The following is a 17918-nucleotide window of genomic DNA, read 5'->3' on the forward strand; positions in this document are numbered from 1 at the left end:
GCAGAAGAAATTTTGCGAATTTTATTTGATAAGAACGATTTTGTGGCTCTTAAATTCGTACGACTTTGAGTCACAGCTAAATTGTGGAATCTCCGTTTTCCGGCGCAGGACCTTGTTACCTCGTCCTGCCACTAGATGTCACTGCCCCCTCTCAGTACAGACATGCGGCGGCATGCAGCAGCAGCAGCCGCCCGGTCACGGGGACTCCTGACAGGGACTCCTGCCCCCCCCTCCCTGTATATTTCCGCCTATCCGGCGTTTCCAGAATTCATTCATCTCTGCCAGAGCTGCGGCTCGGTCTGCTCTGACAGCATCCTACCATCCATCCACTCGTCTGTCCACCAATCTGCCTCCATCCCTCCTTCTAATCCAGCTGCGCGTCGTGTTCGGATCTCCATCTCAGAAGGTCAAACATCCCTTTCATCCACGGAGCCAACTTTTCCTCTTCGTTCCTCCCCTCCTGATCCGCGGGGATTATTTCTCCAGTCCGGTGAGTCTGTTATTTCTTGAAGGTACATTATATGTGCAGGTGTGTTATATGTGACCGCGCCGCATTATTGAGGTGTGGAGCAGAGCGGACCTGAGGCTTAACATTTTACCCGGAGGCGGAACCTTTAAGGAAGGTCATGGCATGTTCTCTGTGAGATCAAAGATTGTCTCAAAGCAAAACAGACTAAAGCCGTTTCTATGGCAAAGCTTAACATTCAATGATGAAATATGGAAAATAATCTCGCTAAAATAAAACTGACAGATGAAATGAACTGCATCGAGAGCAGAGAAAGAAACTGTTTCATAGTATAATTCAGATATGCAAACTAAATTGTGCAGTAAATCACATTTTCAGGCAAAAAGGTTGAGTCTATGTAAGGTTGCACTGGATTTTATTGTAGGGAATCAAAGTATCAGGGAGTCGGTATTCAAATTTTCCCATGCAATTATTTTTCTTGCACATTACAGTTATGGACTACAGTACCAGTTACTGAAATCAGAATGTACAACAAAAGTGAATTTTATTTATTTAAATTACTGTCTACAAGTCTCTTTAGTTCCTTTCTGGGCTTCTGTTGCTCAGTTAAACTTGCTTTCATGCGTATTTTTCGTCTCCCACTTCAGGATCCAGGATGTACTAATTGGCATTCAAGAGCGTCCCCTAGTGTTGCATAACAGGCCAGACCTCAATAGGATTAGGAGCCACTGCACAGGTGTCTGTCTGCCAAACTCTGACCTGAGAAAGGATCTTGGTTCGGTCTCAGGAAAGATACAGATCGATTTGGACTGGGTTCAGTCTGAGCCTGTGACTCATGACAGCCAAAAAATAAATACATTTAAAAATAAATAAATAAAAGGAAGGGATGACAATAAGAACTTCAGTTCCTATGTCTGGTATGTAAAAAACAATGTGCTAAAAGTATATAAATAATAATTATTACAACATAACGCCTGGAATAATGAACTGTAGCCTCACTAGTTGTGTTTCCATTAAAATGAGTGATTTATATATTCTGATCATGGTGTTTGAAACACATTTTCGCTACTCCTGTTTTTCCATTAAATAGGAAATCCATTTAAAATGACATGTGACTAAGTTCGTTTACCCAAAAATGTCATCAAAAGGATGACGTTTTGCAGCAACAGGTGTAAACATGAGATTTCTTTCAGCCTGAGGAGACTTCTGTGTCGTATTGTTTCTGTCGCTACTGTGGAGCAATGTGTGACACGATGTTTCCACCGCAGTTTTGCGAAATGCATCAATTTGATACGACTGAAAAACCAAACCTTTTTATTGAAAAACCTGAATTTAACCAAAATTGGTGCATATTTCCATGAAGTACATTTATTTTTGTACTTTCAATTTGCACCATTTTATGGCCATGAATGAAAATGCAGCTAATAACTTAATTGCCACTCAGAAACAAGGTAGCTTTCACCAAGTCCACAACTTGAAAGCAAGTTGAAAAGGCAGAAAGTCAGGAGAAATCTGTAAGCAGTAGTTTGAAGACCATATAAACTGGCACCCCACCCAGGAATATAAAAAGCCCAATGAAGAACCGAGGCTGTAATTGACCACCTCACAGATTTCTTCTGTTGTTTTGAGACAAACACCAATGCTAACTTGGAATAAACCCCAACTAATCGGATCAGTAGCTTTCAAGCATTCATTGTTTCGAATATGACACTTTTTTCCTTATATGAGCCAGTTGTTTAGTCAGGCTACTTGCTAAAATAGCAAGCTATCTGTTGGCTATTTAGCAGAAACTTAGCAGATGTACTTTTAAAACGCTGTTCTCAAGCCACTCAGGTCTTTAGGCTCAATCCTGAAATGTATTTATTTTTTCATTTTGCTCTTAATTCATTGTAACAGTATTTTGGCAGTTTTGAAACATTGCTTTCTGAAACAGGTGTACAGTATCGTACTGGTACATAGTTTAATGATGCCAGTTTTAGACTCTCAGCAAACACAGAGACTGGTTCAGATTGGGCTCAGCTGTGAGGTTCAGACTCTGTTTTAACTTACAGTAAGTAGAAGGTTACTTCTTCCATTGAGAAAGCTACAAATTTCACAAAACAAACAACTCGGTTTAACCTTTCTAAGACGTAGGAAGCCTTTCTCCACTCACTTTCCTCCTGCTGCTCTGCACTTCCCTGTGTGTATTTTGGTGACAGGCGTGTGGTTTGCCGTCTTTCTACAGTCGGTGGTGCAGGAGATCTCCTCCCATGGTTTGGAGCTCTCCGGTCTGTAATCTCTGAAAGCCACATCACCACCACCCAGATTCATTTCTCAAAGTAAAACTGAGACAAACCCCAGCTGGGCACTCAGAGGGGGGGAAGGAGGGAAGAGAAAGAAAACATACACACGTGACCTATTTGCCAATTTGGATGTGGAGCACAGTTCCATGTGGAGCAAAAACAGCAAACTTGCACATCCTGGATAAAACTTTGTTTTTTATATCTACATTTCTGAAATCAACATTTTTCTCTCCAAAGGGTTAGAGAGTATTTTAAGTCAAAGCCAGGATGACTACAGTGGATATTAAGATTATTTTATAACATAAAGTCTGACAAGAATTGAAATGCAATAGAATGAATATATATTTTTTAAATAACTGAGTGATTGTCTTTAATTTTTTAAAATCAAATCTCGACATTCATGGGCTCCCCAAGATTGCCTTAAAATACCTTTATACTTTTATTAATTTATCTGCTTTGAATGTGATTTTTATTTTTTAATAAAACACAACAAATCTTACCATATTACTGCACCAAGAACCACTGAAGGAAACGACATGAAACCTCTGAAAAAGACCCAGAGCGCAACTTTTGTTTTCACAAAATGTAAAGAAAAATGGAGTGGTGTCAGACTTTAACGATTGAAGGATTTCTCTTTGTTCTTCAGCAAAAGACCACGATCCATTTAACATGCCACTGAACCGCAGAGTTCCCTTCAACTGAGCCGACACCGATTGATAAACCCGTTGTTCTGTTCACACATCCCCAGTTGAACCAGACTTTCTAGGCTAGCATTCAGGTGAGCTTTAACCGAACGCAGGATCTGAGAAAATGAACTTGTGTCTATATAAAACGACCAACGAGCGGCCAACAGAAACATCACTGCTTCATAATAACAGTGTTCTTAACTGCGATTGTCTCTGACATGTTAGATATAAACCTCTGGACCTGGACCTGGACCTTACTGATACAGATCCATTTACATGTTTTTTCTGCGTCGAGTTGATCAGTTTTTTGCTCCTCTTGCAGAATTTCATTCTAGTTCTTGCTCTGACTTTAGATGCTATCACTCCCTCGTACTGCCGACATGGGGCAGGCTCTGCACCGGTGGCAACAGGATTCTTTAAGAGATGGGATCCTCTTTATCAGACCTGGATAAATCAAATTGAGCAATATTTCACATTATTTGGACATATTCTCCAAGCAAGTTTTTATTCTTGCCGTCTCTGGAGATCTTTGACTCCCAGAGTTTTTGTTGCACTCCATTTTTATGTGTTGCATCGTGAGAAAAAGCAAACAAGTTTATTTGCATGCTACGTCCTGTTAGCCCGATACACCCAACACTTTTGGTTCTAGCATCCCAAATGTATTCTCCTGACTCCGTGAGCAGAGTTAAGTTCAACAAAGCCTGTCCTGGCGCGCCCGGCCCTGGCCTGGATGGAGCTGCGATAAAGTGGATAATGATCACCCTGTCTGACACGCAAAGGGTGGCAAACAAAAACACCACTGTTTCCAAAAAAAATGTTGCAGCAACGATGTCTTTTGTTTTGGCTCTACCTGACTTTAAACGTCTCATTTTTATTCGCCCTTTTTTTTTCTTTTACATTTTATTCTTTTTAGCAGAATCTGGACTCGACAGCTAAATTAGGAAAATCCTGGTGTGACGTTGGCGTCGGTCTCTCCTTTGATGGAGTACATGGAGGCCATAATGGAAAATGATGAGGAAGGAATGATGGAGTAGGGAGACGCCGCTTGTGCAGTTCCTCTTTTCCTCAAAGGTGGTTCCCTGCTGCAGCGTCTTCATCTGGTTCGTTGCAGTGGGGTGAATTAGAGCTAAAGCAGAAACTGAACATAAGAGCAAAAATATCATCGGTTCTGTTTAAAAGTCATTAGAAAACTGACCATTTGATGCAAAAGTTCTAAACCCTGTGTGGACAGGAATTCGTTTTCTCTACAGTGTTTGTGTTTCAGACGTTGGGAGAGAAGTCCTGCTGAGGTTTGCAGTGAAACAGGATATCAGGACTAAATATTAGCGTTGTTATGGTTACATTATTACTTTGCCATCATAAACCCAGTAGAGGAAGAGACATCCTTGCTGGCGTGTGAAAACACAAGACATCATTAAATACAATTTTCAGTTCTTAATGAGAAACTTTCACATATTGATGTCTAATCTTTTTGTGCTAGGTTATTAATCTGCATATATACAAGAAATAATCTTGTCAGCAAAATGCATTTTCATGTTATGGAGAAGGTTAGGACACTTCTACTAGACTGTTCCTTGTACAGTGAAATAGCTGATTGCTAACTGGTCTTTTTTTTTTTTTAGCTCTGCTAATGCTGCAGCGCTACACCAACACAGTTTTTAGTGGAAGCTTTTGCTAAAGCGCTAAGTCCAATTCAAATATCTGCCTATCTCAATATTGAGATTCAAGTAATATCAATAAACAATCAAAATTATGCCAAATGTCCATATATCTAAGTATGTAAAAAAAAAAAAAAAAAAAAACAGACTTACAGCATATTTTCAACCAATCCATATATGGAGTTCAGTGGATTGCTTGGTATGTCATAACCACATGCAGCTGCTTGTAGAGGTTCTCCTTATGTTTTCACATGGCTACAAATGACGGACAAGTGACACACCATAATCAAGGCATATGGAGGTTGATGCACTGTGTGTGTTTGTGAGGCAGGAGGGAAAAAAACAAACAAACTGGAAACTTGCCACTTCATAACTTCAGCCGGTTTGAAGAACAGATTTCTGGCAGCGACATTCACCAAACATATTTCAAAGGTTTTATTTTTCTGGGCAGAGATGCTGGAATTTGATTGAAGTTTGCTCTCATTAATTTACTGCATCTCATTGGGCCAAAACTATAATGAGTAAAAACACGGCTTTATTTTTCCCAAAAGCAATTGATGTCATGGGATTTTTGTTAGTTGGGAAATTCTCTGCCTCCTGCCATCTTTTTTTTGTGTGTTTGTGTGTCTTACTGTTGTACATGACAGCATGATTAGACTTTGAACTGCTCGCTTGTTGCTGCCTGGCGTTATGATTTGATTCAGAATTAATCCATAATTAATTATTTACGGCGGCTCCTGGTGGGCAGTGATCACTGGCTTTTCTGCTTTGGTAATGAACAACAAGCTGTTAACATTGTAGGCTACTTTTAACACTTTGTTTGAAATGTGTTGAAATAGACAACTTAAAAAAAAACACCGCAGATATACATACAGTAGTTTGATGTTGAGAAATGTTACTTTATTTAGGCCGTTTGGATTGGCTATCCAGTGCTTCGCAAAAGTATTTTTGCCCCTTTTTCAGTCTGGATGCACCATTGAGAAGCCTAAGATCTGAATCCTTCAGTTTTCTCCTCAATTGGCTCTAATTGCCTAAATATTGAAATATCTGGATTTTTTAAACTCATTTGTTAAAATGATCAAAACTAAGAACTCCCACTATGTTCAGTCTTAAACACACAGCAGGTTCGCTAATTCACTTTTTGAGTTTAATAAATAGCAGATAAATGTTAGGTACACGTGAGTTAAAGCATAAATAAGGATAATGTCATTTTCCTTCATTTTCTGTTGAATTCAAAATGGCCACTGCTATCACAAAACACACACAGCATGATTTACCTCTGCCATGTTTTTCCTATATGTTGTCATGTTGAAAAACATGCCTGGTGGATCTAAACGTGACAAAACAAATGAAATTTTGTGGAACATCGAGTCCTTGAAGTGTGTGTCATTTTTTAAATTTGCTTCCGTTCCAAATAGTACATGTGTATTGGGATCAAGGCTGTGGAGTTCAGTGCTAATCAGTCCATTCTGTCTATTATTTTTCTTTTATAATTAATAATCAAGTAACTGAATGAAACATCATCGCCCTATAAGTGCACTCAAGTGGTTAGATAAATATTTGCTGAATTATTCAGAAATTAGTTTGAGTCATCGGTTTTGTTTTTTTAGGCAATGTGGAACAGTTAAAGATTTGAAGACATTTGCAGCAGGTATAGCAGCCTTGGAGCGGCCCTGTCCCCGGGGTTTACACAGCAATGTTACAGGACGTCTCCTCCGTACGTCAGAGACCACACCAGGCCTGGAAACAGCACGGACGCTCTTGGTTTGTGGTTTTTATGTCAGCGCCGTGTGTACTTAGCACTGACTAATGTGACTGCTCAAATGTTCTTCATAGAAACGCGCAGAGTATTGGCTTGTTTTGAAATGGAGCCGGGTTTGTTTTCACAGAGCGTCATTCTGCAAATGCTGCACTGATTTTATACATTCGAGACTTTTATCCAATTATTTGTGGAGTCTGAAACATTTTTATATGTAGTCTTCAACAAAACAAACAGGTGAAACATCAAGTGAAAATTTTCTAACATGATCTGTGATTTTGAATTATGTTCCATTTGCTTGTTTCATTTCTGAATTTGACCATGTTGTAAAGGTTGCTTTGATCTACAACTATTGAACCATTCTAGGTTTTATTGAGCCTCTGTTAGCAGAGGGACTCGGTTTGGTTGTTTGATCAGAAAACTGCCAACTGCATGTGCTCTAATCTATACCAGCAACACTTGGACTTGTCGTATTATCTGGGTGAAGTGACTTATCTGGAAGGCTCATTAGTTTTCCTTTGGAGTATCGATTTTTAATCAGACTGCCATCAGTGTTTGTTTTCTTGTAAAAAAAGAAAAAAAAACTGGAAAAGAAAACAGGAGAAAAACAGACGGGGTTGAGGAGAGAGGTTCTGATTTAATCATCTGGGGAGAAAACTTCACAGCAGCTTGTTTTCTCATCAAACAGACCGGTGCTTAGTTGTTTAAACAGACTGCTCTTGTGTTTTCCTTCTCAAAAGGCAATTTAAACTCCGTCAGCGTTTCTTCATATCATGAGGCTTGTGGCTTCTACCTGCGATCGTCGAGGAAAGACGCCGTTTCTCTGTGAAGCTCAATTTAAATCTTGCGACGTCGGCTTCACTTGTGCGTTTTATGTGTTAAAGTGTCATCCAATAATACGAGAAGTCTATTAAAAAGAAAATGGATGAATAAACAGTTCCTTCAGTCTTTTATGATTCCACCATTGCGTAAATTCATGCAAATTTCCCATGAAAATAGTAAAAACATTGGGTTTAAGTCATGCTGCCTCCCACCTGCAGGTGGCAGTATTTCTTACTTCTATGCTGCTGCCTAGGCTTACTTGAGGTAGTTATAATCCATGCTCGGCATGGAAAGTAACAAAAATTTAGCTGTATAAGTTCTTTCAAGAATACAAATTTGCTTGTTTAAACTGTCCAAACTTTTAATCATCTTTTCCCCAAATGTCCTTGTAAATATTTCTATAGTAGCGCCACAAAATTAGGGATTTTTAAGACAACCCACCCCCAAAAAACAACAACAACAAAAAAACACTCAAGCAATTGTAAAATCCTGCAGGGGCTGAATAAAGTTACATAATACTTGTTACTTAGAGAGAGTTTTATCAAACATACGGTTGTGATAATTGACTTTAAGTGGGGAAGGCTTGGAGGAAAAATTAGGGAAAAACAAAGAAATTATATTTTTTGTTAGAACAACATAACCAATGTGTCCAGTGTTGCTTTATGGTGGATTAAAATAGAAGAATGACCTTAAAGTCTCTCCGTTTCACGCAGAGCCGTCGTGTGTGACGACTGAAATCTTTTATTACCTAAACGACTGAAGGTGATTTCACCCTAATTTTTGCCAAACTTCAGAATAAAAAGCAACAATCATCTCTTACCTGGAAGCACAAAGGACAATCGGCCAATCAAATCCGTCTCCTAGAAACCGTTTTCTCCAAACGCTGCTGTATTCAGACGGCTCAAAGTTGGCTTGACTCATCAAGGATTTGTTCAATCGCTGAAAAGTGAACAAAGCTCTCACTCACTTCACTCTTACTAATCAAATTACAGCGTCACATGCTGCCAAGAAACTAAAATTTAAGAATCACAATCAAATGTGACGGGGAAAAGTCAAAAGAGGGTTTCATCCGTAATGGATCTGTTGGTTCTGTAATGGAGTCGTTCAAGCTGTCACTCTTCTCATTGACCTGTCTCCTCAGCTGCCGTTTCCTCCCGGCCCGATCAGAGGATGGTTGGCTGAACTCTGAGCTCACTGATCGGCCGGCTGAGCATTGCTGGTCGCAGCTGCTGTCATGGCCAAAAGCCCCGAGGTGAAGCTGGCTGTGTTCGGCAAGGCGGGGGTGGGCAAGTCAGGTAAGCCTGCATCATTTTGTTTTGCAGAATCTTCATAGTTCATTTTATTTGTTGTGTCTGTTGTTTGTTCTAGTTTGTCTTTTTGGCTGTTTAGAAACATCTCGAACACTGGACCATTGGAATGCCAGTGGATCTAATCAGATTACACATTTTTGTATAAAAATGTTATGCAAAAACCATCATACTGTACTCTAACTCTAGAGTATTGTACTCTCAGTACCCAGGACTTTAAGTGCAACATGTTTGGAACTTCAAATTGGAGGTACATGCTGACATCTGTTTTTCTTCCAAGATCACCTACATAAATAAAAGTTTTAGTCCACTCAACAGTTTGAGGGCTGATGGTTGTTGTTAACTCATTTTATATTTTCATCTGCCTCATCTTAATTACCAGTGTTGTTGTGCCTTTTCCATCAGCACATACCCCGTCCGTTTCTGTAGTCATTATTACAGTAGGTGGTTGTTTACCGTCCCTCTGTACATGCCTTCACTCCCACAGCTCATTTTCAGCTGTGTTCCTCCGTAAGCCGAGGCAGCGCAGCCTCCGCTGGCGCGCCGTACGTTTTCTCGGCTGTAACGCGGTCCGTATGTTTTCCTGGCAGCTGAAGAGACAGATTGCTCCTGCGTGGAAATCAGATGACAAAAAACATGCTTCTGGATTCCTTCCACCCCGGAGGAGGCCATTAAAATGTCAGAGGAGGTCAACTCCAGTGCAGTCCTCAAAAGCGTAATTGCAGAGCAAGAGAGGCTGTAAAACATGGCCATCATAGCTAACGCTGTCAAACGTTGAGTTCTTCCAAGATTTTAAGTCGGAGCTTTTCTCCGCAATCAAAGCCTGATTGAGTCGAGTTCCTTCCCCAGAAAACCTGTCATTTATCCCAACAACCTGCGTCTGCCTTAATGCATCACCGCATTCAGACAGGAGACTCAGAGAAAGCAGGGAGGAAGTGGAAGGTGGTGATCCAGCTTCGGCCCTTGCTGTAGTAAACAGCCCATTTTCCTTCAAAAGGAACACCCAGTGGACATTATTGAATTTGAAGGCCTGCTAAATCATTCTTAGCTCAGATCTAATTTCATAACTCAAACATCATAGAAAGAAGAAGAAAACACGACTGTCTGTTTTTGTTGGCTGATGAATCCCCTTCTTTTCTTCACCAGCCATTATCGCAGAGGGGTTTCATGATCTCCCGGTTAGCCATCAAATGAAATGCAGGAAATGTATCAAATTCATCACATCTGCAGTCTGGCTGCACCAGAAATATCATGAAATATCTATCATGAAGCAAATTAGCCTCTGAGTCAAAATGTTTACAACTGTAATATATCTGCAAAACTAAATACCCGACTCAGCGTTTCCCCCAGTGCATTGTAAGCTAGTCTTTACTTTCTCCTGTCAGTCTAAGCGTCGTATCTTTGGTGTAACGGTTGAAAGTGCCATGGCAACATGTTAGGTCTTTACTTGAACACAAAGTTGTGTCTCTTCTTTTTAATCACCGTAACAGCTGCCTGTCTCTACTGGTCTACATGTTAACAACTTCACCAAATAAAGCACCATGTCGTGAATAAAGGATCGAAACACGATGGACAAGCGTCCATTTTCCAAAGAGGGAGACAAAAGAGGCTGCATGTTCAGCCAGCTGACCGGCGAGAGCGCATACCACCGGGCCGACGTCGTTGACATTAGCAGAGCTGTGGCTAAGTGAGGCAGAGTGCTAGCTAGCCTGGATGTTAGCATATTGCTAGTGTCTCACACACGCTTAATGTGTGTTCTGGCACAGCTTTAGCTCTGTATCAGCATTTTTTTTTTTTTTTTACATTTTTTTGCTTGCCCATTTTAAGGCTAATAGTTGGTGTTGAAGTATGTTCAATTTCTTCCAATGTCACATAACTACGTCGTTATGCTTTTAACTTTTAGCACTTTTTAACACAAAACACAGAGGACAGCTGGTAGACTACCATAAAGAACCCAGTCCGCCAGGCTTAGCAGGCCTTCAAGGGGAAACCCTGCTACTGTTTAAGCTAATGCTATGAAACAAACACCAATGTTGTACGGTACTTGATGTTCTGTTAAATAAAACTATTATTTGCAGAACACGCAGCTCTGCTGTTACCCAACTCTTCCCTTAGACTCCCTTTCCTCTATTTCACATAGAAATGTGGAACCTAACAGTTTGAAAGCGACACTTGATGCTACATGTAGCCCCAGTGATCTCTGCAACAACAAGCCGCTCTCCTGTAAACATAGACCTTTAATGGAAGCCTACAGATGCTAATGAATTTGTTTTGTTCTCGGTCTGCAAACATGTGGATGCAGGCGGTAAATTACTCTCCCTCTTTGTGAACAATGTAGCAGGGAGGAAAAACAAAGCTGATTTACATCTTGTTTTGCGTCTGTGATGGAGGGAGAGCGCCGGTCTCTAGATTTACATTTGCTGCTGTGGGTCACGGATTCGACTGAAGATGCTTTTAGCGCCTCAGAGAACACAACACTAAAGGTAATTGCAATACTTTTGGAAATTTAACTGCCTGTGGGGAAAAAAGTACCACCATTAGTGTTAAACAGCCCTCATTAATGAGCCTTTTGTCATCGCACTGACCTCAGACAGCACTACCATGTGGCGCCAGTGGTTTCTTTTTTCACTTCTTGGAGATCATCCCTAATCATCGGTTTCATACCTGCAGGGTGTTTGGGTCTTGCTGGGGGTTTTTCCAGGCCTGCTGGTTCTGCTCTGACCTGGACTCCTGCAGAGCTGCTCTGCTCTAATACAGAGCAGAGTGTATTAGCCCCAGTGTGGCTTCTGTTGGCACTTTACTGATTCTCACTTTATTGACTCAGCAGTGGAAAGTGAGCAGAGGAAATAAGAATCATTTAACCAATTAGAATCCTCCATCTTTGGCTTTGGTACATGCATGTAGAGTGCTGTGGAACTGTATTTTTGCCCCCTCGCAGATTCCTTCGGCCTTTGCTTGTTTTTTCGTCAGACTTAAACGTCTTGCATTGTTAAACAAATTTTATTATCAGACAGCAAAGTTATTAAAAAGTTTTGTTTTTTTTAAAAGGAGGGAAAAGCTGTAAATACCAACTTGTCCCAAGTGAGAATGTAATTAGCTCTCAACTGAAGAAATTAACTGGCAAACGTGTTTCCATCCATGTTTATGCACATTTTGAAGCTTCGTATTAGAAGAGGTTAATGGAAATGGAAAGTTCCAAAATAACTTTTGCAATTTTGCAAAAATAAAAAAAGTGTGTTTTTGGTGGTTCGAAACAAAAGTTAATTCACTAATCAGGAAATGGAAACACAATGAGAGCATATCCTGATGTAGCAAACTTTCCCATCTGTCTCACCAGAACTACCAAACTTGGGAAAATCCAATCCAGGCCTCCATCTCAGAGTAGAGGACTCTCTGTATTTCCTGTGGTTCATGCTGGTTTGCAACCTCTACTTCCTGTTTATTATTATTATTTTAAAAGTTTGCTCAAAATTCGCATAACAATCATATGGAAGCGTAGCTACTGAGTCTTTCATGTTATATTTGAACTTAGACTAAAGTCAGAACCTTCATTTTGTTTTTCGAGTCAAATCTTAAGCTGCCAGTTGTAAACGTACGGCTGGACAATCTGTGTCAGGATTTTCTGGTAGAAAGAATTTTTGGTTTCATCAATTATGACAAGATATCCAGTTTTCTGAATGAGCAGAGCAACCCCACATCCTCACACTGCTGTCCGTTTTATGCCAGATATCACGGGATACACACCGTCCAAAGACTTCCACTTTTCTCTCTTCGGTCCACTGAATATTTTCTCCAAAAGTCCTCTTGTGTCTGGCAAATGAGACTGCCTTCTGTTCTGTTTGGATACCATAAACACTGATGTTAACCTGTTGGTCTCAGGGTGTCAAACTCCAGTCCTCAAGGGCCGCTGTCCTGCAGTGTTTAGATGTGCCAGAGGTAAAAAACAGTGGAATGAAATGGCTTAATTACCTCCTCCCTATGTAGATCGGTTCTCCTGAGCCTTGCTAATGACCTAATTATTCTTTTCAGGTGTGGTGCAGCAGAGGCACATCTAAAAGTTGCAGGACAGAGGCCCTTGAGGACTGGAGTTTGACACCCCTGTCACTAGAGGACCCAAATTTGGGTCCTCTAGTGACAGACAGGTTAAGGGTGCTGCATTCCCACCAGCCCTGTGAACGCACAACCAAACTCTGATACAGACCAAAGAAGCAAACTCTGTTCAACTTTGACTCAGTCAGTTTGACTACCATACGGACCGGAGGCCGTTCCTGAAGTAGGAGGCGGACTATGTCTTCTTTCATATCCATTGCTGAATGTTTTTAGATTGAGATTTGATCCGTTGCTTTGTGCCACCTTTTAAGCGATCATGTTGTCAGACAGGTTCTGTTTAAGATATTTCTTTGTCGTAATGGTCTGAAATAATCCAGTCTGGGTGAAACTGAAAGCAGCCTTGTGATTATCTTTGATATTCAAAATTATGTAATAATACCAACCATTTAAGTGAAAAGCATCAATCTGTTTGGAGGCAAATGCTCTCTGTGATTTAAAATTGTCCTGGCAGTATTTTACTGAACGCCCTGGAGGTTCTTTAAAAGCAAAACTACCAATGAAAAAATTCTCTTACACGTTCTACTTCCACTCCTTCTTTCAATGGTTATGAAAGTGAAAAAGAACAGAGCAATGTGACAACAAAAAGGAGAGCAACAACAATGGACTGAGCCAGCGTGTGTCTGCCGGTGAAATACCAGTGTTTGCTTTCTCCGGCGTTAGCAGTGAACTGTGACTCAGCTGGATGTACAATGTAAACAGTAATTCAGAGGCCAGACAAGAGAAACAAAGCAGCAAAAACAAGTCGTGACTCACAACTATTGGGATATTTTAATCACCATTTTTATGTTCAAATTTGTTCAGAAAATACCCCAAGTAAGGTTCTGGTACTTGACCTACTCGCCTTAAATTGAAACAGAAGATTGTGTTTGAGTTTTTACATGGCAGATCTGAAGCTGAGAGAGTCCACAGCCAAGCCAATCCTCTCTGATCACCGTTTAAGGAATCTGGCAGCTTCTGCTGTCCAGCAGACGACGAGACGTCCCACCAGTGGTCTTAGGTGGGACTTCTCGCACGGCATCATCAAGAAATGAAAACTTTTACAGGCAGATTTCAGGCATGAACACCTGGGAATTCAGCCAGTTTTTGAGATCCATGTTGGGGTCGGTTTTGGCAAAGTTAGATTTTGTCTCCGGAATCACATGTTCTAAGGGTAGCGTTGGGGTGTTGTCCATAATGGCAAGGTTTCAATTCGACGTCAAAGGAATTTAATTCCTTCAGTACTTTCTTACTTCGTTTCTCTCCATCCTCCCCCACTGTCCTTTCTCCTGCTTGCTGATCTGCCGCCTGCAGCTTCCCTTTCTCCTCAGAAAGGAACGCAGTGTCTCCAACGGTCATGTTTCTTGTTTAAACTTTTCTGAGGCCGCGTGTCCGGCCCAGACCTCCTTCATCTTTCTGTTCACCTGGCACACACACACACACACACACACACACACACACACACACACACACACACACACACACACACACAGAGTTGGCTAAAACTGGGTTCTGCCAGATATAGGATGTTCACCCTGAACTGAAGGCTAACCAAGGTTTCTTGCTCTGACTCAGTCCACTTAGCCGGTCTTCCCCTGACACGTTGTGTAAGGTGTGTGTCCATTAATGGAAGAGATTGCATCACAAGCAGGCGGCCAGGTGTTTGTGCTGCCTTCACCTTCTGAACTATTATTAGGATCCACTTCTGGCTCTCCTCAACTACATTTTATTTATACTTTATTGTCCATTTTTTCATTCATGCCCTCTGAAGGCTGCCTGTTCCTGGCCGGTGTGTGAATCATCAGTTATTTTCTGTTCTCCTTCTAAAAACCTAATAATAGGAACATCATCACAGCTTTTGAAATTTCTGAATAGTACTCTCAGGTATGATGTTTTCTGGACATAAAAAGCATTTTAAGAACCTGACCAATATACAAACTCTCTGAGCAACCCGTTTACCCTGCTCACCTGTGGCGGCGCTGCGTTAAGAACCAGCGATGGAAAGTTTTTGGTCCACATCAGAGTTTGAGTGCGCTTTCTCACTTCCGCAAAGGAAGAACCCAAGTCTAGAGAGATTTGCAGGAAAGGGAATGTTTAATAAATGATAAACAAAGAAAACTTACAAACTGCAGGAAGGCTAGGAATGGGAAATTGGCATAACACCAAAAATAGATGGACGAACCAGTGAGGGCTAATACAACCTGGAGGACTTAAATACTGAGTTAGAGGTGGAAGTGACAAAGTGACCAGAAGAGCTAATCATAGGAGAGTAGATGCAGCTGGGGGAGGGAGCAGGTGGAGGTGAATAGGGGGAAGGAGAAGCAGCTGGGAAGAGGAGCAGAATGGGAGGCTGAGGGTGAGGTGAACAGGGGGAAGAAACCTGAACCTGATACAAAAACCTTAAACGCTAAAAATCAGTAAACAAAAAAATGTAAAAACGATCAGAACGGAACATAAACGAAAGTAAAAGTCCAAACACTTACAGCTCATAACTGGTTCTCCTAGGTCCTGCCTCTTCTGTTTCATTTATAACTGTACAAGTTTTCTTACCTTGTATTTCAGCTGCAATTTTTTCTTTTTTACTTTGGTTTTTATTATTTTTGCTTACTTTACTTTCATTTGGGGTAACACTGAAATTACAGCACTTTGACCATAAAGGATTATTCTATTATATTCAGCACAGGGCTCTGGTCTGTTTGCTCCACTGGACATTTCATGAACCTTATAAAATGACAAACCGTCTTGCCCAGCATTCATATCCACGGTCTGTAAAGGTTTTGCAGTGATCTGCAGTTGGAAACGATGCCACCTTCACTCATATCAGCTCCTTTGTCTCTGAGCTGCTGGCTGTCCAGAGGACGCCACCTCCGTCTGTAATCAGAGAAAAGATCGCTCACTAAGGTGTGGTTTCAACATTTCAGCCCTAATCTAACCCCGCCTTTATGAGTGGCTCTGTGGTGCTTTTGTTGGAGGCCAAATTAAAGGGATGAAAAGGTTGTTTAGCTCCTCACGCCCTTCCTGCTGAAACCCCAAGAGTGACAGCTTTTGTCCTTTTGCATATCCAGAGACGGGATCCAGAAAGCCTCCGCTGTGTTCTGTTTTAGGAAGCCGCAGGGCCCCGAGGAGAATTAGTGCAACCCCAGCTTGTCTGTGTGAGTTTATGAGCTCACCCAAACCAAACCTGGGGGAGGAGGGGGGGGTTTATCTGACCTTTACTGTCATTCAAAATGAACTCGATATGTACCGTTGTGTTTAAACAAAGGCATTTCAGCCTTCAAAGTGCGTCCAAACAAAAGCTTTTAAAAGGTGAGGTATTGTGTTTGTCGGCTCTTTGTTACCATTGATGGGATATCTCAATCTCCTAAAAGCACACAAAAAAGTAGAGATGTGTTTTTCTTTACTTAGTATTTAGAAACCTTTCTGGTTTCTGCTATATTTGACATTTCAGCAGCTGAGACTTTGAAAATATCTTCTGCGTCATCAGAATGTATGTTTTGTCCCACTTTTCAAAAGAAAATAGCTTGAAGTTAAAAAAAAAAAATCTTCCATCTTATTGTTATCAATGCACAATTATCATATGATTGTACTAAAAGGTAAATTAGATGTGAGAAAAAAGCCACCAAAACTTTACTAAATCGTGTTCATAACCAGCTATCTACAATATCATGTATGAAGTTGGGGAAAAAAAAAAAAGCAAAGCTGGTCCTCAATGAGGTTTTGCACTGATTTCACCCCCCGTCTCATTAGAGGAAATTGTGTCTCCAGCCCACTAACGAGTTTAGAGGCAGGAGAAGAAAGTGATGACTCATGGTCTGATAATCAGCCAGCTGTAATTGGAACTGGAGGCCGACGGAGATGATGAGATTTGTTCAGTTACTGGTTCAGTGTTTTGGAAATTATCCATCTTACTTTAATCTGCTGCATTGTTATCCCTTGTCGTCTTGGTGTTGGGGGGAAATAAAATTTAAATGGGTACAATATCACTGAAGACAACAAAGCAACTATTTAAGTCAATTAACACTGTCATTCTAATGTATGCTTACTTAATATACATATAAAAATGCCAAAGTGACAGTGATTCCTAAATTTAACAAATACTGAGTAAGTATTTATCTCTTTACTTGCTCAGTAAAGGCACATTAAAGTGATGAACACTAACAAATTTGCATATATCTTATATTTACAAACATATATGGTTAAACCGAATATCCCCACCAGGTTCAGAGTCGAGGTCATCTTTGAAATTTGAACATTTTTCTCCAGACTGGAACTTTTATTAAAGTTCTGGAGTTTTGGAGGGAAACTGGAAATTAGACTTGAAGCTAATAAAAAAAGGCAAGTTTCCTAAATAACAGAGGAAACCTATAAGCTGCTCAGCAATAAAAACAATATATCTTTTCTTGCAAAAAACTATTTTAAAACCAGATATCAAGAAGACACAAAACTAGTTTTTCTTAGAAGATATAATATCAACACCTGTTGCAAAGAATAAACCTGTTAGAACCGATGTTCGCAAATATTGTCCTTGCACAGTCATGGTTCAGATTTTGTCTGCTTCTCTTTTGTCCAGTTGGTTTCTAGCTAAGCAGAATGTACTGAGGATCAGAACGGCATTATTGAAAGAACGCACCTAACAGGGTTGCTGACTGTTTGTGTTCTGAGAGATGTTGTTTTCCTTCGTCACGTATCTGATTCCTGGCCAGAGTTTGACCATAAATCCTCCTGATCCCCAGCTGACACAGAGTGAACTATTTGTCCTCGTCTGGCCCAGACGGCAACACCATTAATCGTGGGAGATGACATGTTTACTGTTGCCCTGTGTGTTATTGTTACACGGCTCACATTGGACTTC

The 17918-nt window shown here is 40.7% G+C and overlaps 1 protein-coding gene across 1 annotated transcript in view; it reads left to right on the plus strand.

Annotated features, from left to right (window-relative positions):
* Window positions 1-162: 162 nt before the first annotated feature.
* The window catches only part of rerg (RAS-like, estrogen-regulated, growth inhibitor), a 37250-nt gene continuing 19494 nt past the window's right edge, over window positions 163-17918 (plus strand). Inside the window, exons 1-2 of the mRNA XM_007573068.2 lie at window positions 163-490; window positions 8815-8968. Of these exons, the coding sequence (XP_007573130.1) occupies window positions 8908-8968 (61 nt within the window). The 5' untranslated portion in view covers window positions 163-490; window positions 8815-8907. The remainder of the gene's footprint in view (window positions 491-8814; window positions 8969-17918) is intronic.

Source organism: Poecilia formosa, unplaced genomic scaffold, assembly GCF_000485575.1.
Source record: "Poecilia formosa unplaced genomic scaffold, Poecilia_formosa-5.1.2 Scaffold318, whole genome shotgun sequence".
Classification (NCBI taxonomy): domain Eukaryota; kingdom Metazoa; phylum Chordata; class Actinopteri; order Cyprinodontiformes; family Poeciliidae; genus Poecilia; species Poecilia formosa.